This window comes from Orcinus orca, chromosome 1, assembly GCF_937001465.1.
Source record: "Orcinus orca chromosome 1, mOrcOrc1.1, whole genome shotgun sequence".
NCBI classification, from domain to species: domain Eukaryota; kingdom Metazoa; phylum Chordata; class Mammalia; order Artiodactyla; family Delphinidae; genus Orcinus; species Orcinus orca.
In genome coordinates, this window is record NC_064559.1 from 63538571 (window position 1) to 63565292 (window position 26722).

General features: G+C 47.4%; 1 protein-coding gene across 5 annotated transcripts; it reads right to left on the bottom strand.

Moving 5' to 3' along the window:
- Positions 1-1309: 1309 nt before the first annotated feature.
- Positions 1310-15852, bottom strand: POGK (pogo transposable element derived with KRAB domain). Of its 5 annotated transcripts, none has more exons than XM_049715729.1 (6): positions 15560-15852; positions 14625-15040; positions 13964-14097; positions 7478-7576; positions 4642-6125; positions 1310-3330 (listed from the first exon to the last, which is right to left on the bottom strand). In XM_049715729.1, the coding sequence occupies exons 2-5, from the start codon at positions 14654-14656 to the stop codon at positions 4654-4656; spliced, it is 1737 nt and encodes a 578-aa protein (XP_049571686.1). In that variant the 5' UTR covers positions 14657-15040; positions 15560-15852; the 3' UTR covers positions 1310-3330; positions 4642-4653. The 5 variants fall into 5 exon arrangements, with proteins under 5 accessions (XP_049571686.1, XP_004269749.1, XP_004269750.1 ...); XM_004269701.3 differs by lacking the exon at positions 14625-15040 and adding an exon at positions 8362-8488 and having other exon boundaries at positions 15560-15846; XM_004269702.3 differs by lacking the exons at positions 14625-15040; positions 15560-15852 and adding exons at positions 8362-8488; positions 15377-15479.
- Between the last annotated feature and the right edge of the window lie 10870 nt (positions 15853-26722).

Consider the following 26722-nt stretch of genomic DNA (forward strand, 5'->3'; position numbering starts at 1 on the left):
ATAGATGGAGAGGCAGCTAGAAGCCTCAGACATGCCCTGCTGCCCACTGCAGTGGCAGGTTCCATAGAAATCTGTATAACAGAGGGACCTCCAAACAGAAAAATTCCTCACTACTCCGTAGGACCTGGCCTAAGTCCCTAGTTGCCTACTCTGGTGGGACCACAGGATGCCAGAGGACTCTTTTTGCCTCCAAGTTTCAGGCCTACACTCCAGGATCTACTTTCCATGCCAGTTTCCCTCAAGCATCATTTTGTACAGTGGAGAGATTGGGTTGAGGGCAAGGCAGGCAGGTAGATAGAGTGATACTTAGGATTTTTCAAGAGAGCCAGAGTTCAAATGCCTTGTTCCACCAAAGGTGGCCTCCAGCCGTAGCACCGTGGTCAACTGTGGGATCCTGAGTGCAGTCTCTTCTATAATTAGGTTCTTAAGAAATCATGAGTGCTTATTATCAAGCATCATTTAGAAAAATAACTATTTCAAAGAGGAAAAAAGCTACTAGAAACCAGATAATTTCAGGCTTAGAATAGAGCTTAGTTTTCCTGTAGGGATTTCAGTAATTGTCTTTTAGCTGTAGGTATATCATTGTGCAAAACCAGGTTTGATAAGGCCCGCCTTATGTTCTACCAGGTACCAGAGTGCTGGCTTAGCACACATTCTTATCCCCTTTGTCACCCATTGCTGGGATCAACCAAGCACATAATTTCTCTTAACACTTCTCCCATTGTCTGAAGTGATCACGACGTTCCTGATCAATTTCATGAAGCATCTTCTAAATGATTGCTCACTTTGACCATAGATAAATATCTCTGTTTCCTCATGTCTTTTGACTCGGACCAGAATGCCTCCAGTTTGAATAATGGTAAGGAAGCTTGGTTTTCGGGGTCAGACTTAGATGCTGTGGCCAACAGATTGGTTCAGCATTTAATTCTCACGGCTTAAAAAAGGAAAAATGTCTAGATTATTCTTGGAGAGTAGATTAATATTTAATTGAATCTACAGGCATGGTAAATTGTCAAGACTAAAAGCACACCATGAAAGGGCATATAGGTTCATCATACTTTCATTTTGAGAGAAATTTATGAAAACAGGACACAAGTTTACTGTTCATCAAGCTGCATGTTTCCATCCTTTTAAAATTAATATCCCTTTATGAATTTCCTTCGTGTGATTTTTCCTGTGAGCATCCAAAACATGACTGATTGAGGGAAAAAGCTATTTTTGCCAGGGCCCTTTCCCCCACCTTTAAAAGCCAGTTTAAAACCACATGTAACATTTGTCTTTAAAGACACCGACATTACTTACACTGCCATCCCATGGACAGACTTTTTTATTTCAAGGGTGTAATATATTGGTACCAAACTGAGTGGAGAATAAAGTGTAAATGAAGAGTTTGAAATGTGACTTTTCACAAGGCTAGCAGATAATAAATAAAACCACCAGAGCCTGTTGTCTTTATTATCAAAGTTTATTGTTGGAGTCAGTTCCTATCTACTGGGGAGTACAACTATGTCTCAATATGTGCTATAGTAACTCTAGGGTAATAGCCATTCTGCAAAATAGTTGTACTGGGGCTCTGTTAGGCATAGATCATAATAAAGTCAGTGGAAGAATGAGCCCAGAAAAACCCTGACAGTAGAGCCATTCCTCTAGGGAAGTTCCAGTGCTAAGCAACCTGTAAGGCATCATCTATCAGCTGACGATGAGACTCAAGGAGGTGTTGGTAGAATGAAACGGGAGTTGAACCCATTTTCTACTCTTCCCTGCAAGACAACTATGGCTCCAATGCAGGAACCAAAAATTAGGTCTTATAAAATCCTTTAAGCTCCCAAAGCAAGTAAAATAGGACATAAAGAGGAAAGGGCCAGGAACCAGGATAGTGGAGGATAAATTAAGTGTAATTGGAGGGAATGAAAACTTCTGGAATGAAAAGTAGCTGGATTTAGATGCCGTTTGAGATGACAAAGAATACAGTACAGGTAAAAGCAAATGGGGAAATGATTCAAACATTGAAAGTTATTCAGATATCAGAAGTTAAGTGAAATTTCCCCTCTTAGAGGAAAACTGGTTTTAAAAAATGAGGAAGGTGAATCACTAATAGGAAAATGAGTACCTGAGTAGAAATAGGTGTTTCAAAATGCCAAGAACAGTATAATATACAAATGAGCTGGGTCTACAGGAAGGAAAAGTGGTTATGGTAGCCTGTTAACCAGATCTGACATTGGAATGACGTTTCTAACAATGGCTTTGTCTATGAGGTTCTGGCATATTTTTCGTAGCACAGGTAGCTTTGAAGGAATGTTTTCATAACACTCAACGTATGTGGGAATGCACATTACTTTAGTGTAAAAATTCAAAGACCTCCCACCTATTTCTGCAGGATAGAAGAAGTCTTCAAACAGCTGTGGCTAAAGACCCACGCCCTCTCACCACCCTTGCGATAAAAACATTAAAGGAATCGGAATTAACAAAACAAGTATCAGATGAGTCAATGAGCTTTGTACCATGTAGACAGCAGATAATTTATGGTGACTTTTGCAGGCAGCCTGAGAAACAGAAGAGCTCGTGTACTAAATGCTACCCTATCATTAAATATAATAATAATGAAAAACAGGGCCATTAAATGAGACCCTAGAAAAGTCTAGCTGCCAACCAGATTGGGAAGATAAATGAAACGGCATAGTTTATTTTAATCTGTATCTTCCACACTAACCTAGTTTGTCTACAGAAAAGCCATCTGCTGGCACCAGGCCAGTACGTCTGAATTTTGTTGTTGTTATTAGCATCTCATTTTTCCAAAAGAGGAATGTGTAAGTAGCAGGTGTACATAAATGACCATTTCTACAAAGCCTTCTCTGCAGTCTTGACCTGTGTGGGGACAGGTTCTACTGATGGAAGCATTTTTAAAGGCAGAAGAAAAAACATTGACTTGAGGTTTTCTCCACAGAAAATACCAGTGGAGTTGGGCCCGTATGATGAGTCTCTTATTGGCGCTGAACAAATGGCCTCTTCTCCAGGAAATACCTTTGTTCATTCCTATCTACAGGTTTCTTTTGATGGACACATGGAGTAATCTCTAAAACAAGAATGAGGCAGAAGCAGTTTCTTTTCTAATCATGTCTCTGACGAAGTGAAGGTTCCTAGACTTTTCTGACACCTCATGGACGTGGGGCGAGGGTGGGCAGTGTCCCAAGACAGGATGCTCAGGCTGCTGTCCGGACCTGGGCTGTTCTGAGCCCCATGGCCTTTTCCTGCTGCTCCCTGTGTACCTATGCTGCGAGGAAATCTTCTTGAGGATTTTCCTCCTCAGCTGTTCCAAATACAGTTCATTTGCTGGAAAACAGAGAGAACCTAAGTGTGAGTTAACCCTTGGATTTTAGACATTGTATAACTTTTCAAGAACAGATTAGTCAGATTTCCAAACAGATGAGAAGAGGCCGTTTTATGCCCACATCGCCTCCAAAATGCCTTGTTCGATGAGAATCCCTGTCTACTTCTGCTCAAAAACAGGGCAGCTGTACAGAGAACTGTGGCTGTCAAGATGAGCCAAAGCTAGTGGCTGGGATCGGACATAAATGCCTACGTACATAGCTGTAGCCCGGCATTGTTTTTTTCCCTTTCCTCTTCTGGCGGTTTTTTTTTTTTTTTTTTTTTTTTGCGGTACGCAGGCCTCACTGTTCTGGCCTCTCCCTTTGCGGAGCACAAGCTCCGGACGCACAGGCCCAGCTGCCATGGCTCACGGGCCCAGCCGCTCTGCGGCATGTGTGATCTTCCCAGACCGGGGCACGAACCCGCGTCCCCTGCATCGGCAGGCGGACTCTCAACCAGTGCACCACCAGGGAAGCCCCCCACTTCCTTTTAAAGCTGTTGCCCTTCTTTACTCAACTGAAAATTCTCGGGCCTGTGGTCCTTAGTCCTTAGACTTTACTCACTGTAGTCCAAGATAAGCATTCTGTTTTGGTTTTTTTTTTGGTGCAGTTTCAATTTAAAAATATCACCCTTCAAACGTCTGTGAAATTATTATAATTGTTCACTCCATGTGAATGTCATGAGAATGAGATGATGGTTTAAAACACACTTCTGAACTCCCAGGGAGAAGCAGGCATAAGCTATTTCTTTCCTTCCCCACTGGGCTACTGCAGACCACCCCAGGACGGAGACCCGAGGCCCAGGGTACACAGTCCGAAGGCACATGCGTCCTTACATCCCAGCCCTACAGGCTACCCAAGGCGAGCACAGCCGCTCCAAGTGAATCAGGTACACACACTGGCCCTAAATGTTCAGCACGATTTATAAGGGGAAGAAAAATTTTGGTTTTGCAGACAAAACTTTTTCTTATCGGGGCCATGTCAGACTACGCTCTTTCAGGCCCAAATAATTTCAGTGATAATTACAGCTCTCAGATTAAGTGTTCTGGGAGCTCACTCCTTGTTCACTTCATGCATTATACAAAGTACCCACGAAATAAGCCAAGCAACCAGTTTCACGTAAAGGTGAAAATGCTGATGGCCTGTCACCTACAGCACTGCACTGTGGGCTCGAAGAGTTCTCGGAAACAGGAAAATAATGGCAAGAGAAAAGGTGTCTGTGGAACCCAACACGTACCTCAGGGTACGCGCTGGGCGGTTCCTCCCGACTGCTTACCTTGCCTTTCCCTCAGTTGCTCTCTGTCAGGCTCTCAGTGTCGCACTCTTTGGGCGGTTCCCCTCCTCCTGGCAGCTCGCTCTCGATTTCCCACAGGACGTCATCCTCGTCCTCCAAGTTGCTGGAGATGTGGCACTTCTTGAACCCCTGGACGATGGATTCGCTTGAGATGCTATTCCATGCCACCATGACCCACTCCAGAAAGAGGCCGAGGGGCGGCTTCTTGGCATTCCCCGTGGGGCTCAGTGCCAGGTTCCCCGCCAGGAGCCAGTTGGAGTACTGGGCCCGGACACTGTCATTCAGGGGTTTGTAGACCACCACATCCAACACCTGCAGCTGCGAGGTCAGGCCTCCCGGGATGATGACCATGTCGGTGTTCATGCTTTCCATGGAGCTCTTCACCGAGTCAGTGGCGTGGCCCCGGAAGCCGTTGAGGATCAGCATCCCTCGCTGCTTGGGCACTGCACCGGTTCTCCGCCTCCACACCACTTCCAGCCAGTCCTGCATCAAGTCCTCCGTCATCCATCCGTACCGGTGACAGCGGATTTCCATGCCGCTGGGGAACTTCCCGGGGGGGATGTATGTGCCCCTCAGAATGATGTACGGAGGTAACTTCCTCCCATCTGCCAAGACACCAAGCATGGCGGTGATTTTCAGTTTCTCCCTGCCTGGCGTCTTGACCAAGACGGGCTTTTCACCCTGGTTGTCCACAGTCACCCTCGAGGGCACCTCTAAGCAAATGGGCGTCTCATCAGCATTTCCCATCTGAGCCACCTGGTAGTCGTGTGCCCTGCGCAGAGCCAGGACGCTCCGCTGGTAGGTGACGAGCTTCTCAGTCAGGTCTTCCGGCAGCTGCTGGGGCACCGGTACCTTATGCCGCAGAGACAAGTCATACCTTCGCATCATTCTTCGACACCAGCCCAGGCTGGCCTTGAACCCTTTCTCCGGAATGTTCATCTCCTGGGCAATCTCCAGAGCTTTCAGCTGCATGGCCTCCCTGGTGATGGGGTCCCCTTTGGCCTGCATGTATCGAACGTACTCGGCCACGCGCTGGTCCACCAGGGCGAAGCGCCCGTTTTTGGGGCCCCGGAAGGCGCGCCGCATGGCGTGGGCGTTCTGCAGCTGCGGCTTCACTTTGCGCCAGTCGCGGACGTTTTTTTCCAGCACCCCGAACTGCTTGGCCGCCTGGCAGTTGTTGGTGCTCTCGGCGTACTCCACCACCATTAACTTGAACCCCGCGTCGTAACTGCGGCGCATGCCCCGGCTGAACTGAAACTTCCCGGCCAGGTCGTCTGCCGAGAGGTCGTACCCGGGGAAGCCCACGGCCATGTAGAAGGGGTACCCCTCGCCCCACTCGGGCAGCTCTGTGATGTCCCGAGGCAGACGGAGGCCATAGCCATCCAGGTGCTGAGGCTGCGGAAACTGGGAGGCCGTGTTCATCGGGCCCACCCAATCTGGGGGCTTCACGTCAGATTCTTCATTTTCTGGCAGACAGACAGGGAGGGGCAAAGATAGTGCCCGTAAGTAAAATGACTTCTGGCTCATTCCCTGATTTTTTTTTTCTTTTTTTGGTCGAAATACCAAGAATACCTTAATCTCAAACTCACTAAAAGCAGTAGCTCTAATAACAGATAACACGAAGTCCTTACCCCCGTGCCAATTCCCATGGATTACCCCATCTAATTCTCACAATAACTGATTATTTCTTCTTTGCACGTGAGTCTAGAGAAATTAAGTAATGCATCAAGGTAGCTGAGCTAGGAAGTGGCAGAGCTGGAAACTGAACACAGGCAACAAGCTTGGATCACATACCAACTGTGTGGGCCATGCTTGGGTCAAAATAACCTTTACCTGGACGAGAAGCCAATTATAACCCATATTACCATGTAATAGTACAGAATTTGTATCATCATGGGCTGAATCATATCCCTTAAACCAAGAAAATCTATAGCAATACCACACTTAGCAAAGTTAAGCTTATCAGGCAGAAGTATGGTTCTTGCATACCAATGTCAGAACTGGGTTTCACTGTATGTTTCTGTTTAGAAGGTGGCCACAGAAGCTGAATACGACTCACGGAAATTACCATGTCTCACCAAAACGAAGATGCCATCAATTGCAAGATGCACCATTACATGCCATTAAGAAAAAAAAAGCTACTAGTGAAACTATAGCACGCCATCAATTTTAAGAGGCATTCTCAACTGCAGAGATGTTAAAGTGATGAGGGGAAAACGTGTCTTGGAATCAATGAAGTACAGCATTTTAAACTATTACTTATAGAGAGAAGGCAAATCAAACCACTCAGGCTGTTGGGAAGCTGTATTTTTCCAACGCCTGCCCTCTAACTGTATTTCTTGATAAAAGACTGAGTGCTTCTTTAGACATATTTGCTCAAGTATGTACTACAGCTGCTATTGCTTTTTCTATCCAAGATTAAGGAGACAGGAAGCCAAGTACATAACCCTGGACGCATGCTTCGTCACACTATTTTCCTTAGTTTTCAGAGGTGTGTGGTGTGCCACCGAGGCACCCAGGATGTGCGCTGGACCAAAGCCACACAAACTTCACTTTGGTTCACCTGCATACAAAGGTGCATGTTGAGACTTATTACTGACAGTCGACAGGTGAAGAAATGGAGGCTCAGAGAGGTGGATGAAGTCGCCTAAGGTCACATAGCATAGGAAAGGAGATTCTGAAACTCCAAAGCCCATAATCTTTCTGCCTCACAACCTTGCCTTACTCTTAAATACCCCACAGAATGTACCTGGAAACTTAAAATTCATCTTCATTATTCTCCCATTGGATGGATGTTGAATTGGGTTAATCATAGTACCTGCAAAGGTTCCTCCCTGGAACTGCCATTCGTCAGAATTCTGAGACTCCTCCTCCCTTTCCAACCGAGTGATCATGTCGGGCTTAGGGAATGGGAATTCTGTTTATAGGAAATAGAACAGGTAACAGCTGTGTGTTACTGTCTTGGAACACTGCCAAAATAAGTACTTTATAATACTTAAGAAACCCTCCCCTCCACTCCCACTCCACCACAGTCTTCTCAATATGCAGATTTATGAAAGGTGGGGGGAAAGGGCTCAGGGATACTTAAAGAAAAAATATGATGGGAAATAGGTCTGTCCAAGGGAATTTATGAATCTCTGCTAATGTACTAGCAACAACAAAAAGGAACTGCATTTAGCAGGGAAGTGGGTGGGTGCAGCCACGGATCTAATGAGCACTCTGGTACCCATATGAGCAAATGGGGAGATCCCTCCAAATGGTTACATTCTAATAATATGGTTACATTCCAATAATATGGATATCAATGCTGGGAAGGGAGCAAGGATTCTTTGAGGATATGTCCCCAAGCTTCTAAGGCTGACAGGGTAACAATGAGGCCTGCCTTCCCTCCTAAGGAACTATGAAGCACAGGCCCAGACCCATGGTGACATTTCTTAGATTATGTCTTATTTTTTCTTTTTTTGATGAGAATGCCTGGGTTGAATGAGGATGGTTCTGAGAGCTGGCACAAGCCGCTGAGTAGAAGGACACAATATGTATATCCTGCCTAAATCAAAAACAGGAAATTAAATGGGCACAGGCATTGAGGGGACAGACTCCAAGTTCAGGAGAGAGGGGTGTTGGATACACCAGAGAAGAGAGACGTGGAAACAATTCTCTGGGCTCAGAGCTTCTAGGAGACAAAGGAAAACAAAGCTTTACCCAGGGACAGGACAGTTTCATAATTCATCCTCATGACCTCCCGGTACAGGGCCTTTTGCTGCTCCGTCAAAACGTCCCACTCCTCATCGGAAAAATATATGGCCACCTCATCGAATAGGGCTGGCACCTGCAACAGTGAACAGGCCTTTCTCAGCGACTAGTAGGCACATGCAGACACAGATCACACACCCGCATCTCACAGGCGAGGGCTTGGGCCCGGGGAAACGTCTGTCCTGAGTCACACGGCTCCTCCGAGAAGCAACACCAAGACAAAAACAAGGTCTCCCGTGCCCTGCTGAGTGCTTTCCTCCCCCGGCATCCACAGATAAGGAGAGCAGCACCTTGAGAAGAAAAGTCCCCCGTACTGGTTGGGAGACACTGGGTCCTCACATACAGCAGGGAGAGCCGATCACGGCTCAGCCCCCATCCAGAGCCAGAACCAACCACGCTCGAGGAAACACCCCGAGACAGCTGCCCCACCAACACAACCCTGCTCTCTCCCTTGGTCACAGATCCTCAGCCCAGGAGGGTGCTGGGGGCCTCCTGGGCACTAGTCTCCATTTGCAGGGCACTAGCCCCGGTTTCTGACTCAGAACCCAACGCTGCCAGGGAGGGGCCAGTGAGAGAAGGGGCTTCGGCCGGCCTTTTCCAATCCACGAGGAGGAGGACAGAAGGGCTAATTAGAGCTTCAATTTATGTAATGAGATACTAGAGCAGACTGCTTTGCTTCCGTGCCTAGACCCGCAGCAGGAAGCCCTAAGGCCAGAGAAGAGCGCTCTACTGCCCGCTCCCGGGCTCACCTACCTCCCCATCCCCATGGGCCAGTGGGACGGGGGTGCCTGAGCAGCCAAACGCAGCCAAGGCACCCAGACCGACCCCCTCTTGTTCAACTCTCTGCTTTTCTTTTTACTATGTGTTTTCCTTCAGTCATTAAAAATCCTACTCCAAAGTTCATCGTATTCAATGGTAAGGGATCTGGGCTGCTGCTTTCACAGCTACTCCCCATAGCTGAATCTAGGGCCTGGGGGATCAGAGTACTGTTTTCCATCTGCTTACAAAAGTTCAGTGTCTGCACCACCTGCAGCTTCTTCAGGCCCCCGGCCGTCAATCATCTAGATCTCCTGGCCCTTCTTCCTTACGCACGAAGCCCACCTCGTCCCTCCCCCGCATCACAGCCCCTTCCACACAGGGAGAACCTCCTAGGAAAGGCCCTGTAACTGCTTCCCTTATTCCCCCCACAGCCCCATTTAATTAAGGAGGAAACTGGCTCAGAGCAGCCCCGTTTCTGGCCCAAAGTCACACAGCCAATAACGGCAGGGTTGAGAGTGGGACACAGCACTGTCTGACTTCAAGGCTCCCGCCCTCACAGAGGGCAGAGGGGCCTCCCAGGTCACCAGCTGGCAGGCCTCCGCTCCCACCCTGTACACGCTCAGCGGTACTCAGCTGCTGCAGTTCCCTGAACAAACCATCCTCGCACCCTCTGTGTGTCCGCACATGGTGCTCTGCTGCCTCGGAGGTCCTCCCCATTCTTGGCCTGGCTGACACCCACCCACTTTCCAAGACTCAGCCCAGACATCCTGTTCCCCGGGAAACTGGTCCCAACCCAGGCTGTGTGCCCTGTGACGCCCTGGGCTGAAGGCTCTGGTGGCACTTATCACACTGCAGAGTCCTCTTGGCTTACCTGTCTGCTTCTTCCACTAGAATATTGGCTCACTGAGGGCAGAACCTGGGCTTATTCTGTTTTGTTTCCCTAAGCCTAGAACACTTCCTGTAGGTAGTAATCCCTTAAAAATGTGTTCTTGAATCAAAGATTTAAGCAAATAACCCCCCTGGACGTCTCTTATTCCGCTTGGAATAGTTTCAAATAATCGTTAAAATGTATCTGTCACAAGACTGAACTTACTCTTTGGAGTAAGAATGGACAAAAATCCCTAGTGTCAAATACCAGGAGGTACAAACGGATTGGTCTCTGGGCTCCGCTCAGACTCCATCAATCTGGAAAGCCAGGCAGCCAGGAATTTTCCATCCCACCCCATCCCACTTCCCAGGCTTTTAAACAACTCTCCCTTTGGCCTTTTCTCTCCCTAGGAAATTCCAGATCTAGGCCATACCTATTTATAGGCCCTTTCCCTTTGCTGATAAAACAGGACACAGGACTGGCTATGCCTGTCATTGCAGAGGGGCTACCCACGTCGATCCTTGTAGAAGGTAACACGTCCTGGGCCTGGTAAATACATCAGCAGCCCTGGAGTGGTGAGAAGGCAGCTGGAGGCTGAGGCTGGATTCGTCTCCTCCCATTTAGGACTGAGCCCCGGAGGATCCTCAGACAAGCCCACATTATGTTCCAGAGGCGCGCAGTGCAGTGGCTTAGGAATTCTCCTCACAGCAACCTTCTGTGAGAATTGAGCAAGCCTTCAGCCAGGCCCTGCTGTGCAGGCCTCCCCTCTCTCCACAGAGGCCTTTTATCTAGCCAAGCACAGCAGAAGGTAAACAGGGCCAGCCCTGGGCCAAACTCAGAAATCAGGCAGCCGCCATCCAACCCCTGGACACCCTTGCTTGGCCTCACAGGTAGAGGCCCTCGATCCCCGCCTTCCTCCCTTCCCTCAGAAGGTCAAGGACTCATCAGACAGGTGTTCTTCCTTCAGCTTGTGTGTGCTGCCTCACTCCGTCCCACGAGCTGGCATTCCAACGCTTATCTCCAAGGGTAACCGTCCTAGAGTACTTACACGCTGCCCAGGCTCGCTGCACCCAGCGAAGACAGCACTTAGGGGGCTGGGACCGGTGCACTGATAGAGCGCCTGCTGTATGCCAGGCACTGTGTAGGGCACTCCCTCTTACGTGGTTAAATGTGTTACCTTATTGAATCCTTTAAATACTACAGGGATACGGGGATCACCACCCCAGTTTTATGGGTGAGGAAACAGGGCTGATAAGTATCTTGCCCAAGGTCACAGAGTTAGCAAGTCGGACTCCCAAGCCCGTGCTTTCTCGGCAGGCCACTTAGGCCAAGTGGCCTCTGCCTGGTGGCCGCAGCAAACCCTAGCGTCCCTTAGAAAGACGAGCCGAGGACTTCTCCCTCAGAGCTGCTAGGGAGGGAGCTAAGACTCCTGGGTGCAGCACACTCCCCCGCAGGGCTGGCTCGGTCCCCTGGCCCCCTCTGCTTCTCTCGCCCATCCCCTCCACTCCCGGACTCCACTGCGGGCTCCAGCTGCAGGAGCTGCTCCGGACTCTGCACACACGAGCTTTCCTCTCCAGAGCTTTTGCTTCTGGCTGCCTGGAGGGCAAGACCCTCCCTTCCCTTGGCTGGTTCCACCTAGGCCAAAGGCTTGGTTCAAAGTACACCTTCCCTTTTTTCTACTTGAAATTGGATTTCTACTCCAGTTCTCCCACGAAATATTACCCTAATATACAGCCTGATTCTTTGGTTGGAAAAGCTTTTATTGATCACTCTAACACAATCCCCAACAACCAAAAGACATATTCGATTCTTTTCTTCCCCTAGTTTTAATGCTCTAGAGCAGGGTTTTTCCCACCTCAGCACTGCTGACATTTTTGGCCAGATAATTCTTCGTTGTGGGAGCTGTCCTGGGCATCACCGATGGGTAGCATCATCCCTGGCCTCTACCCAGGAGATGCCTGTAGGATCTACCACTCCCCAAGCCCCACCCCAAGTCATGACAACCAAAGACGTCTCCACCCAGACGTCCCTGGGAGGGATGGGGCTGGGGGCAAAACTGCCTACTGCTCCAGACCAGGTCCCTGCCTGCCTTCTCCAGTTCTCCAGCCTGCAGGAGAGCCCGTCTTCCCCCACAGAACTCCAAATACTGTGCAGTTAATTAGATTTACTTCCCTATCTTCCTCACAAGACTAGTACCCCCGCGAGACTAGGGATCTTGCCTTAATAACACCCAGCACTGTGCTCAGTAGCTGCGGATGGATGGCAGGCTGCCTGGGTGCCACACACGCCAGTCCCCCTCCTCCAGATCCTCTGGTTACCTCCTTCTTTCCCAGCCAAGCATGGGCTTCACCTTGCTCCTCTCTGTGTTGTCCCAATACACTCTTATGTGCGCTTCTACTGCACCTGCTTTGCGCACTTCTCCATTCTGTCTAGCTGTTCTCGGTTGGCCAATGCAGCCTCAAAGCCATGAGTTCTTGCTCAGGGCTAGATAGGACGGATGCCTGCTCTCCAAAATCTCCCCAGCTGCATGGATCTGAACTGGGGAGGAGGCCAGGGTGGGCTGAAGAGACAAATGCAATCCAGGCTCCATAGCTAGATGAGAAAACCCAGAGCCTGGTGTCGTACTGCTTTAAATATTTTTAATTGAAGTATAACATACATACAACAAAATGTAGTACTTTTAAGGTTCCAGCTCAAGAGGTGTTTTTAAGAACAAATGTCAGTGTACATGTGTATCCTAGGAGCAAAATAGATAACCTTGCTGCACCCCATGCAGTGGGAGCGGAGCGGGACTGGATAGTTTGGAAGGACCATGATTCTATGAATACAGATCTCTCACTGGAAACAAAGGATATGTATACCGATGACATTCATACACAGTGGAAAACTAAGCAGAGAAAAGGATGTCATTTTGTTGCTTTTTTAAAATGTTTACCATTCATGCCCAATTATCATGAAGTCCAGTAAGTACTGTGAATAATGTACATAACGATGACTATTAATATCTGTTGCATTTACACTTTTATAAGTTTACTCTAATTCTATCACACTATGCTGTTTGGATATGCTCCCTATTCACTGCTGCCTACTATCGCAACCCCTCCATCCAGGACCAGCTGGAAATGCAGCTCTCTCCTGTGTCAACTGGCCTTGTCCCATAAAGCTCTCCTCACGTCAGTTCAGTGCCCCAAGACTTACTTAAATGGTTTAAATGGTTCCCTTCAACCAGCGGTAGGTGATAAAGACTCTCTCCTCACCCAAACTTTGGCCAGGCTCCTCTGAGCCCTCTTCTCCACTAGACCTCTATCTTGGACACATACACACCCCCCTCCGGTTCTCAGTCTGCCCAGACCAGTTTTAGCAAGAATCCTGCTAAGTCAGTTTAGAAAGAACCCTCCACCGTGGATGTCTCCTCTTAGTAATTTTCCAACCACTGAGCCCTCCGCGCTGCTCCTTGGCTATAAATCCCCACTTGCTGAGCCCGATCTCTCTCCCCTATTGTGACAGTCTTGAAACCTATCTCAATAGTCCCGAATAGTCTTCCTTATCATCTTAACAAATGCCAGGACAATTTTTCTTTCACCCAGGCCAGCAGATTTAGTTGGTGTCTACAAGGTGCCTGGCATTGAGCAGGATACAGGGAATCCACGGGTACAGGAGAGAGACACAGTCGTGGCCTCTTGGACTCCCGATCCTGATGGTGTGCTTGAAGCTGCGTGCCTGAAGGGACTGTTCCCAGAACCAGTTCCATTCTTCGCTGTGCCTTTTAAAGCCACAGAACTGTTTTCTCAGGAATGCAAACACACCGGGCTGGGCTAGGCTATTTTTACTTCCTATGTCTGCTTGAGGAAGAGACTTAATACAAGCCTGGCTCCCAGGCCTGCCCCTCACAGCTGTGTGTGGACTCCACACCTTCTTACTTACCCATCCGCCCTCTGAGCAGATTCGGACTTTCTGCATATCTGTGGGGCCATCCTCCAGGTCCCGGCTCTGAATCTCTTCTTCTTCTTCCTCTTCTTTCAGGGTCAAATTGAGAGGGTAGGCTGTGGACTCCATCTCTGTAAGCAAGATTCAGTTCAGAAAAATCAGGTGCTAGTGTGAACTCTTTAAAGTCTGTGATGGGGCAGCTCAGGCTACACAAACCTTTTTAGCCCCAAGCACAGTTCAGCTGCAACAATGGAAGGGGACAGGGCCAGGCCTGGGGAGGAAGGGTTTCAGGGAAAGCACCAGGAAGCTGGAAGGTGACATATTTAATTATGATAAGAAGAGGGTTGCAGGCAGATAGCATACCTGGCTGCCTTCGAATATTTAAAAAGCTATCTGTGTAAGACAGACCAGACTGGTTCTGTAAAGACCCAAAGGCAGAGCAGGCCACTGAGTAAACATTCCAGGAAGAGGTTTTAAAGAGTGCATCAAATGGCAGAACTTTCTCACAGCCAGTGCCACCCAAACATGGAATTGGCAGCAAGACAGCGGTATTGGCTTCCTTTCAATGAAGGCATTTGAACACAGATAGAGCACTCGCTCAACTGGGTTGTTCCTACAGGGCCAGTTCAGCATCAGGAGGTTGGGTGGCCCAGAGTACCTGGATTTTCCAGATTCAAAGGTTCTGTCCATAAGCCAGGTCAGAAAATAAGACTGTTCTGCCTTAAGCGACTTTCCAAGCCCAGGAGTCGGTGATCCTTAGTGAGGGGTAATGCCTGGACACGCAAGAAGGTGCAGAAATCAGCTGGGGCCAGGCTCTGGGGCCCACCGCCACCGGGAAGACTCGCTGCCTCTGGGCCGCAAATTCTCTTCTGCAAATTCTCTCGCCCAGCTCCTAGGCCAGTACAAAGGGCCGCGCTCCTGCCCTCTAGGGGCGCGGGCAATTCCTAGGTGTGGAGTGAGCGTGCATCTTGTGGGCCGCATCCTCCCGGGCTTCCAAAGAAAAGATCCTTCCGGAGTTCAAAGTCTGCTCCTTCGATATTTTCAAAAAGGACGGGCGAATGCGGCAGGATAGGTCTGGGGCGGGTGGAACAGGCTTCAGATCCCTGGAGCTGGGGCCCGAACTTGGCCGCGGCCTCCCCCGCCGGCTCCCGGGAGGGAGATGCGGGGGTGGGGGCGCCGCCCCGCGGCGAAGGTGCAGGCGAAGAGGTATCCTCTGCCCCGCCACCGCCCACCCGCCCGGCGCCCCGCCCGCCGCCGCTGCCGCGCCCCCGGGCGCGCTCCGGTTTCTCCAGCCATCTTGTCCCATTTCCCTTTCTCCGCGGCCCCGCGCCGGGAGCGCTCCTGCCGCCCCCCTGCCCGCGCCCGGCCCGGCCCATCTCCCCGCCTGGCCCGCTCCCGGCCCCAGCGCACCTGCCGAGCGGCCGGGGCCGGCGCCGCCTGCCTTCCCCGGCGGGCCCGCAACAAAGGCAGTGGCGGCGGCAGTTGCAGCTGCAGCCTCGGGACCCCCCGCCCCCGCCGCGGCCCGACCGCCGGGGGCCCGAGGGAGGGGCCATGCCGCCCCCGGCCCCCCCCCGCCCGCCCGCGCGCACTCACCTCCGGGCCGAGAGCCGGGGCGTGGGCCGGGGCCGCGGTGGAGACGCCGAGGGCTCCGGCCCGGCTGTCACAGCGCCATCCTTTCCGTCTCTCCGGCTTCCCGTGCGCGCGGCCCCTCGGGAGGGAGCGGGGAGGACACGTGGTGGGAGGAGGGAGGGTCCGGCCGGGAGCTGAGGGTGTTGGGAGGCGAGGGGAGGAGCGCGGCTGATGTCAGCGGGCCGCGGCGGCGCCGGGGGACGGCGCCCGCGCCAGCTCCCGACCCTCCTCCCGGCGTGGCTTCCGGCCGGTCCGCGCCGCGCGCTCCTCTTGGCTGAGCTCCCGACCCTCCGCCCGGCTCCGCCTCGCTGGCCGGAGTAGTGCTCTCTGCCCTCTCTGCTTCCCCTGGTGCAGTTTCCTGTGCACCATGTGCGACCTCGGCATAGATGAGGCAGGAAGAGCCCGGATTTATGTTTGAACTGAATGTAGCCTGGGTGCACACGTTCATGCGCTTATTTGCATGAACCACTGCTTTGCACTTGCTTGGACGAGCACTCGAGGCACTCTAAGGCATGCTTCAAGGAATGTGTTATGAAGAGTAGACCAGCGAGGGGGTTGGGGGGAGTGAGGAGGGGTCTAGGATCTTTCGGGAAGCATGCATATTCTGGCAGGCATATGTTCAGAACTTCGTACGTAATATGCATGTTGGAGGAACTTCCTGATTTTTGTAGTTGTTGCGTGTTAAATCCCAAGTGTGTAATGCCATGGAGGAAGTAACTCTAAAGCAGGATCTTCTCCAAAATGTTCAAAGAATTTGCGTGCAGCTCTGTGGACAATACAACAAAAGTGAGCGGAGAAGCCCTGAATCGCTTCTCATATGCGATCCCGGGTTTGGTATTTTTGTTGGGAACTCATTAAAGAAGAAATTATCCTGACAATTGTTAAAGCGGAAAAGTAGGACTTTATTCGGGATTATTGAGATAGCTGGCAAGACTATCGCAATAGAGCTGAGCTCTCCGGCTCAACTCTGAATACAGCAAAGACCAGTTGGGGAATTATCACCCACCTGGGAGTGAGGAGGTCAGTGGGTGGAATACTAAGAGGAGACAAGAAGGGTAGAGGGACCCTTGGTAAACCGATTTAACGGGATGCTTGCTGATGGCAAGCCAGGTTGATCAGATATCCAGGGTGGGGGGCTCTCTCTGTGCTGGGAGGGCTGAGGACCGGAGGGGGTGTGTATGTGTCCCATGTAGAGGCCTAGTGGAAAAGAGGGTTCAGAGGAGCCTGACTAAAATTTGGTCAAGGAGAGCATTTTGTCAAAATTTTCAGACTGTCCCTGAGAACTGAGTGCCTGCAGGGAAAGATTTCTCCAAGTTTTTGTCGCCATTCTTGTATTTATTTATATGTGACTTTGATTTCTCTCTGCCGTGGAGAGGCTACAGTGGAACTGTGGAGCTCTCAATATATAAAATATAGTATGACAATCGCATCTTTGAAGTGTAATTATGGCGGACAACCAAAGACCAAGACCAAAGAGGTCTAATCGATGGAGAGCAGTCAATTCAAATACTGGGAGAGAGGTAGATATTAGGATTTTTTGTTTGTTTTTACGCACAATTCTTTTTGTGTATAAAGTTAACATTTTTAGAGCAAGTGTGACATCTTAGCTCAAATTGATTGACATTCCCATCTTTTCTGAGAAAATGGCTGGTTCAGATGGAAAGGTGAGGGAGTCAGGAAGGAGAAGAGTACTAGGGGCACTGCTGACAGCTCACCTTCTTACAAAAAAAGTATTGATACGGGTTATGAGATAACCAAAGAGGAATATTATGCTAGGGTTTTGGGCTCTGAGAGCCCCACTGTTCTCATGCTGCTTTGATTAGGTTTTCCCTGGGAAGAGGCCAACCAACAGTGTCCCACCTGAATTCTTGACTTTGAACCCACAGCCCCATGATCTCAATTATTGTCACAGGCCCACCTTTGTAGAAGTCCACAACTGCTAACACGACTTACTCATAGGAACAAAGTGCTGGGGTCAGCACAATACACTGCAGACATTCATGTTTGTGGCTAAGTCACATCACTTGTCTCTGCCTGAGTTTCCTCATCTTCAGAAAGAGGGGGTTGAGCTAGTTATTGTCTGAGCTTCCCCTCACCTCTATCATTCAGTGATTCCTTTCTCCGTAAGACTTTGGCTTAGTCTGAATGGGGAGTGACTGAAGCTAGTCTTTGAAATGGTGCATGGCTTTGGTACTTAGGTAGGATGGACATCTCTTAGTAAGTGGTTAACAATTATGACCAGAACACCCATGGCATCAACATGATAGTTCTTTAATGTGATTGGTCTGACTTCATCTTTCCTTCTGTTGAATTTTTGCAATACACAAACCATAGGGATTCCAAAGAGCCCAAGTCCCACAAAATACCTCTTGAACTGTAGTGTCTGCTGGTTCATACACATTTCTGACCTTCAGTACAGACTCCATGGCCCTCAGACAGCATAGCTACTGGCCCCCATTGCTCCATCTCTCAGGGACTGTGGTAGATTGAATTAATGGTCTTGCTTCTTTGTGCTTCTGTGGTAGTACACCCTGCTGTTACATAGCACACCTTGCTGAGGTCTCAGTTGTGCAGAATGTACTTCAATGCCCCTTCACTTGGCATGGCCATGTGACATGCTTTGGCCGATTGAATGTAGGTGGAAGTGACTACATGTGAGTCCTGAACATGGGTCCTAGAAGGTCTCACATATTCTCATTTATCTCTCCGGTAGCTTTTGTCCTCTGCCATGACAAAATCATGCCTAGTTAGTCACTGCCCCTCCAGCCTGGGCTCCAGAATGAGACCTGTGCTGCACAGCCATCCTGTGAACATGAGAAGAGGTCGCTGTTTTGTTTTAAGCTATTGAGTCCTCAGGAGGCTGGTTAGGTAGCACTTTTGTGGTGAAAGCTCATTGAGACAGTGACAACAGGCAGCCTTGGACTTAGAGCTCCCATCATTGGCCCTCATGGGGATGCTCTGAGGCAAGGGAAAGGAGAGTTGCCATTTCATGGTGGAAATCCTCAGATATGTGCACAAGGGAATCCGAGATTGGGAGTGGAGACATAAAGAACCAAATGGGGGGAGGGCATGCAACTGCTGGCTGTATCTTTCTCTTCCCTGGGACTCTGGCACCTCAGAGGAAGACCAAGATATGACCTCTACATTCATATTCCCAGTAAAGCCTGAAACTACTCCTGGGAGATCTTGATAAAATGGTAAGGGAAACCCTGCTCCGGACAGTTCTTGGAAGGGTTAAAATGTTCCTGGAGAGGCAGTGTGTTGTTAGAGAAACTCAGAGGATTAAGGAACAGGTAGAGGTCTCTCTAGAAAAAAAGCAAAGAGAATTGTAGTACTGAGTGTAGTACAGTAGTCCCCCCTTGTTCGCAGGGGACATGATCTAAGACCCCCAGTGGCTGCTTGAAACCACAGGTAGCACTGAATCATTTTCTGTTCATGTCTTCCACCCACAAATTTAATACCTTTTCCATCTTAACTGAGCACTTATACACCGTGACCATAATTTTTGCAGTTTGAGGTGCAGCAGCAAAACTAGCATGGGTTTTGTCCTTCTTTCCAATTTCATGAATAGAAGATTCGTTCTTACCATATCTTAGCAACCTCAGCATATGATCTTTTTACTTTCCTTATTAAGTTGAGAACTTTCACCTTTTCACTTAAAGGAAGCACTTTGTGATTTCTCTTTGGCATATCCAAATTACCAGCATCACTACTCTTGCACTTTGGAGCAATTATTAAGTAAAATAAGTACCACTTTGCAAAAGCACTGAGATACTGAGACAAATCAGTCTGATAATTGAAATGGCTACTAAGTGACTAATGGGCAGGATATGCTGGACAAAGGGATGATTCACTGTCCCAGGCAAGATGGAGGGTGGTGGTGCAAGAATTCATCATGCTACTCAGAACAGTGCACAATTTAAAACTTATGAGTTATTTCTGGAGTTTTCCATTTAATATTTTCAGACCATGGTAGACTATGGGTAACTAAAACTGCGGAAAGTGAAACCATGGATAAGGGGGGCATACTGTACAGACTACAAACAGACACACAAATGTATAAAGGCTCAAACAATAGAAATTTATCTTTCATTTATGTAACAGTCCTCTGTGGGTGTTCCTGGTCCACAGGTGACTCTCCTCCATGCTGTGATTTAGAGACCCATGTTCCTTCCATCTTGTGGCTCTGCCACACCCTCAGGCCTTGTGATTTTCTTCATCCATCAGAGTGAAGAGGAAAGAGAAAATGGAGAATGTACACCCCCCTTTTTTTTTAGCCCTAAAGTGACACACATCTCTTTGGATAGCTCACTGTGTTCCTGAGCTATGACCTTCACAAGTATTTCTCAGTTTTTTCCTCCTTCCCCGTTAACTGAGACACGATGAAGAAGTTGGACTTGGGTTTTTCCCTTCCTCCAAGTCAGTTAGGCTCTGGTAAAACACGAGTTGGTTAAGTTCTGTTAAAATAAGTTTTCCTTAAAAGCAGGCTTTTGTTAAGGAGAACAGAGCACGCTGGGCTTATTTAAAAATGCTTAATTTTCCCCTTCCCCTTCTGGATGTATGAAGGGATTTTTCTCCCATATTCACCCTGAGAACCTGGTGAGGCTCCTGGATGTAAAACTCAGGAAAGTGTGAGGGCTCCCAGGCAAATTTATCTCTTAAGCTAGTCGGGGCGCAGTCGCCAATAATTAGTCAATTGCCCTTTACATGTTCCTGCAAGGCTCCAGCTGCAGGTTCTGCTCCTAATAAACTATAATCCTCCATATTTGTCTGTCTCTCCAGTTTTCGGGGTAGCAGTTTGTCCTGTAACCTCAATTCTCTGATGTATCTAAGACTTGATTTTCAGTTTGTTCAGCTTTTTTTTTTTTTTTCTTTTTGTGAAGATAGGAGGGATGACTTCCAAGCTCTTCACATGTCAGACTGGCTAGGGCTTCTTTAAATAGGGAAGCTACTTATCTTTAACTTGCAGATAAGGCTATGGCAAATCTCCTACTTTACCTTTATCCTCATAGATGACACAATTCAATAGCTAGTTTCCTTTACACCAGTGGAGTTGAGCTCAGTACAGCCCATTCATGCTGGTTCTTCTTATCTCTCAGTTTATATGTTATGTCTACAACCCTCTCTCGTTCTCTTCTATAATATTCATTTATTGCTCCTAGTCTCAGCCTCTGAGGTGACACAAAACAAATCTAACATAACAGCCTTGTCGATATTTAAAAACCTCTGTTTTGTTCCTTCAAATCTCCCCTAAATGTTCCTGTTTTCTTCAATAGTTCCTCATAGGGCATGGTTTCATGCCCTATGTCCTTTGAGATTACTTATGCCCCTTGTCCTTTGAGATTACTTATGATCTATTGTAGTTCAGGATTTTCCTGAGATCTTAGTAATACCATAATCCTCAAAGTAATTTTCCCACATATGTTTTTGTGTGTGTTTAGTTTTCTCTTCTCTCTACATTCAGAAGAGTCTTTTTACTGGAAAGGAAAAAGCAAACTAGTTCTTTGGCAGAAAACAAATTCTTCCCTAGCAGTGAATGCTAGGTCAGTTTCTCATGTGTCTTGTATAAGGGAAACTGAATGATATAATACTGTCCTCAACAACACTGTTTGAGAAAATGTAGTCTCAAAATTCAAATAATGTAGCTGTCAGCTTTTGCTGCACAATGGGATGTTAGTGGACATATGTGAGCAGAGAAATGACCTGTGCTTGCACAGCGGGGCTTGCCTCTGATACTCCAATGGTTGGCTATGAAGTTTCCCCTGGGTAGCTGCTCCTTGAGCCTGGTCTCTGGACCACATGTGGATCTGACCTTAACTCAACCCACAGCCTGGAACCAAGCCCAACCAATTCACTGCTTGAAGCAGAGCTGCCAGTGGAGCCCAGCCTAGATCATCTGATCCATAGTTGGCCTAAAGACCAGTGAACATGAAAATAAATACTTTTTAATACAAACCACTAGGTTTTGGGAGATGGGACCAGGCTGATCACTTGAGCAAAAGAGGCGAGCCCCACTGTGTAAGTACATGTCAATCCTCTGCTCATATTATAACCACTAACATGTTGGTCAAAGCAAATCACATGGCCAGGCCCGAAGTCAAGAGCTGGAGAAATACTCTCTCTCCACCATGAGGCCATGGTAGGAGTGTTGTCTCAGTCTGCCCAGGCTACCTTAACAAAATGCCATAGATGGGGTGGCTTAAACAACAGACATTTTATTTCTCACAGTTCTGGAGTCCGGGAAGTCCAAGATCAAGGTGCTGGCAAAGTAGGTTTCATTCTGAGGCCTCTTCTCTTGGTTTGTAGGAGACCGCCATCTCACTGTGTGTTTCCATACACTTTCTTCAGTGCTACATGTGGAAAGAGAGTGAGAATTCCTTCTCTCTTCCTCTTCCTATAAGACCACCAATCCTATTGAATTAGGGACCCACTCTTACAACCTCATTTAAGCGTAATTACCTCCCAAAGACCCCACGTCCAAATAAAGTGATGTTGAGGGGCAAGGCTTCAATATATGAATTTTTAGAGGGCAATTCAGTCCATAGTAGGTGTCACTGTATAATACTACTACAAGGGATAAATCATTGGAAACAATAATTCAATCTGCAAAATTATTCATGACCCTCCCTTGTGCAAAATATACTCACACCCATTCCGAGATCCATCCCCACCCCCAAGTCTCATCTAATCACAGCATCGGCTCCAAGTCCAGATTTTCATGACTACATCAGGTCTGCTTGATCAGGAGACCTGTGATTTAAGAAGGCAAGTTACCCTCCTCCCCAGCTCTGCACACCCTGTATAGAATGAGAGCACAGGGACAGGATAACCACAATGAACACTTTGATTTGAAAGAGGCTGACCAGTCTTTTTTTTTTTTTTTTTTGCGGTACGCGGGCCTCTCACCGCTGTTGCCTCTCCCGTTGCGGAGCACAGGCTCCGGACGCGCAGGCTCAGCGGCCATGGCTCACGGGCCCAGCCGCTCCGCGGCATGTGGGATCCTCCCGGACTGGGGCACGAACCCGTGTCCCTTGCACTGGCAGGCGGACTCTCAACCACTGCGCCACCAGGGAAGCCCTGAGCAGTCATATTTATAGCAATCCTGAAAGCCCAGTAGGCAAGTGTTGTCAGGTTTCACTGTCCTGCGGGGTTGGGAATGTCTCTTGGTTAGGCCCTGGGTCTGCTTCTGGGAGCGACTCCGAAGCTCATGTCCTTTACCACTATGGCTCCACACTCTGGGAGGTCCTTCACTTTCCATCATTTTCCTTAACCTCTTCTGAAGAGGCCATAGGGGAGCATGCCCATCTTGGTGGCAGAGTGGCCTTCTCAACCTGCTCCCTGCCTCTAAAATATAGAGGCTCACAGATCCTTATTCATTGTGAACACCCTCGGGGTTGTTTTTTTTTTGTTTTTATACTCTGGGTTTGTGAGGCACCTTTTGCAAACACAGCCCTCCTAAAAACTTTGTGAATTTTCTAAGTATTTGATTACAATCTGCATCATGTGTCCAAAGACACACCTACCACTCTTTGGGGGATAAGCTCGCGCTCGCTCGCTCTCTCTCTCTCTCTCTCTCTCTCTCTCTCTCTCTCTCTCTCTCTCTCTCTCTCTCTCTCTCGACACAGTTAAGGAAATGTGGGGCACTTCAGGCTTCTGGGCCAAGCTTTTTGATATTTCTAGTGGTCCTTTTGTGTAGTTGGAAGGATCTGCTCTGTGATACCTTAGTCCTTTCCAAGGTCTTAAAAAGAGCCATACTTTTGATTTGGTCTTTTTCTCAAGTCTGTGTTTTAATAGCCACTCCTGTGATTTGATGGGAAATAGTTTCGTTTTCCCTACTCTGCAATTTCTGTGATCTCTATATTCCCTCTAATCTCTGCTTGAAATCTGGCCAGTTTTTTCTCAGCTCATTTCGTAGCTGTCTTTACTCTAGTACTTTATCAAATGTAACTAGTAACAGCTAGTCCACAGCCAACAGTCTGCCTTAAAACTTTGTCCTCATTTCATTAGTTACTTGCCTTTCCAGTAACTACAGGTGACAGTTTTATCAAATATTTTACCGCTATATAAAACGTCATCATTTTCCAGTTTATAACAGTTTCTGGGCCACCTGCTTCCCAGCCCAATTTTTTTACACTTTTGTTATAGCAGCAGCTCGCCTCTACTCACAAACTTTCTGTTAGTCAGCTTCTACTGTATTACATATATTCCCAAACTCAGTGTCTTACAAAAACAAGCATTTATTTTTGTGCTCATGGGCCTGCATGTCAACTATTGTTTAGCTGATCTCAGCTGGACTCACCTGGGTAGCTGTGCTTAGGCAGTGGGTTGGCTGCACATGTTTCCAGCTTGTGGGCTGGGCTCAGGTGTGCTCATGTGTGTTTGCTTTAGGTTCCAGATTGAAGGGACAGCAGCTACTAGAAGAAAACTCTTCTCATGGTGGATTACAGGCACACAGGAAGGCAAGAGCATCTGTAAGAAAGCACATTTCAAGTCTTCATTTATTTACGCATATCCTGTTGGCCAAAGCAAGTCACGTGGCCAAGCCCAAAGTCAAGGGGCAGAGAAACATACACCCTGCCTACCTTGAGGCCATAACAATTATGTCTGCATAGGTACAAAGACTGGAAGAAAACATAGAGAAATGAAAGTGATTCATATGATAGAACAGTGGAATTGTATGTAATTAAAAATTTTTTCTAACATTATTATAAATGTTTTCATAATAATTTTAATTAGAATACTATGGATCTTAGGAGTATGAAATAATTGTAGAACAATCATATAATAAAATAAAATATGTCCAGGAAAAAAAAGGGTGTGGGCATAAAATACCACAGGAGCATAAAGAATTGGGACCAATAACGCATAATAAATTAGTACAAATTGCTGTCTTTATTTGCTTTTCTGCTGACTTCCTGTTATTAGGAGCCCAAATGATGTGGTATAAAGACATGGCAGGGAGGAGAAGCATTCCATAATCCTCTGATTAGGTCTCTCAGTCTTTTCATGAGCCCGTGTTCCTGGGCTCTGACTTTCTCAGGTGCTTCTCTGCTTCCCACCCCTTCACCCTTAAGTGAGACAGGAAGAGGGGGATGGAGCTGGATATTTCCCTTCCCCCAGGTCAGTTGGGCTCTGCTAAAACCCCAAGTTGTTTAGCCTCTGGTAAAATAGTTTCCCTTGAGGGCAGGATTTTGTTAAAAATAACAGAATAGGGATTGCATTGAATCTATAGATTGCTTTCTTTACAGAATTAGAACAAAAATTTTTACAATTTGTATGGAAACACAAAAGACCCTGAATAGCCAAAGCAATCTTGAGAAAGAAAAATGGGGCTGGAGGAAGCAGGATCCCCGATTTTAAACTATACTACGAAGCTACAGTAATCAAGACAGTATGGTACTGGAACAAAAACAGAAACATAGATCAATGGAACAGGATAGAAAGTCCAGAGATAAACCCACGCACATGTGGTCAACTAATGTATGACAAAGAAGGCAACGAGATACAATGGGGAAAAGACAGCCTCTTCAGTAAGTGGTGCTGGGAAAACTGGACAGCTACATGTAAAAGAATGAAATTAGAACACTCCCTAACACCATACACAAAAATAAACTCGAAATGGATTCGAGACCTAAATGTAAGGCCGGACAGTATACAACTCTTAGAGGAAAGCATAGGCAGAACACTCTATGACATAAATCACAGCAAATCCTTTTTCATCTACCTCCTAGAGTAATGGAAATAAATACTAAACAAATGGGACCCAATGAAACTTAAAATCTTTTGCACAGCACAGGAATCTATAAACAAGATCAAAAGACAACCCTCAGAATGGGAGAAAATATTTGCAAAAGAAGCAACTGACAAAGGAGTAATCTCCAAAATATATAAACAGCTCATGCAGCCCAATATTAAAAAAACAAACAACCCAATCAAAAACTGGGCAGAAGACCTAAATATACCTTTCTCCAAAGAAGACATACAGATTGCCAAGAGGCATATGAAAAGATGCTCAACATCACTAATTATTAGAGAAATGCAAGTCAAAACTACAATGAAGTATCACCTCACACCAGTTAGAATGGGCATCATCAAAAAATCTACAAGCAACAAATGCTGGAGAGGGTGTGGAGAAAAGGGAACCCTCTTGCACTGTTGGTGGGAATGTAAACTGATACAGCCACTGTGGAGAACAGTATGGAGGTTCCTTAATAAACTAAAAATAGAATTACCATATGACCCAGCAATCCCATTCCTGGGCACATACCCAGAGAAAACCATAATTCAAAAAGACTCATGCACCCCACTGTTCATTTCAGCACTGTTTACAATAGCCAGGTCATGGAAGCAACCTAAATGCCCATTGACAGATGAATGGATAAAGAAGATGTGGTACATATATACAATGGAATATTACTCAGCCATAAAAAGGAATGAAATTGGGTCATTTGTAGAGAAGTGGATGGACCTAGAGAATGTCATACAGAGTGAAGTAAGTCAGAAAGAGAAAAACAAATAGCTCATATTAACACATATATGTGGAATCTAGAAAAATGGTACAGATGAACCAGTTTGCAAGGCAGAAATAGAGACACAGATGTAGAGAACAAATATATGGACACCAAAGGGGGAAAGTGTTGGGCGGGGCGGGCATGGTGTGATGAATTGGGAGATTGGGACTGACATATATACACTAATACATATAAAATAGATAAATAATAAGAACCTGCTGTATAAAAAAAATAAATAAAATAAAATTTTAAAAAATTCAAAACAACAAAAACAGAACAAAAAAGAACAGAACACTATGGACTTGTTTCAAAAAACCTACTTGTCCTCTTCCCTTGCCAGAAACATGAGGGGAATTTTCTCTGATCTTTACTCTGAGGACCTGATGGGGCTCCTGAAGGTAAAACTCATGAATGTTAAGGGCTCCACTAAGACTCAGCCCCTGGAATTTTTAACTTATAGCTAGTCCACACTTAGACTCTAGCAAGTGTTTCTACCCATACTGGCTCCAGCGGTGGACTCCTGCTCCCAGGAAGCTGTGATTCTCTGTATTCACCTGTCTCTCTAATTTTCAGTGTGGCGACTTGCCTTACGAGCTCAATTTTCTCACAGATCTAA

Coding starts and splice junctions, on each gene's coding strand:
- POGK (XM_004269701.3), bottom strand. CDS start 14,095: ATGGAGTCCACAGCCTACCCTCTCAATTTGACCCTGAAAGAAGAGGAA. Junction 8,489..13,963: donor TCTGCTCAGAGGGCGGATGG/GTAAGTAAGAAG, acceptor TCACTGTTGCAG/GTGCCAGCCCTATTCGATGA. Junction 7,577..8,361: donor TGAAACTGTCCTGTCCCTGG/GTAAAGCTTTGT, acceptor TCCTATAAACAG/AATTCCCATTCCCTAAGCCC.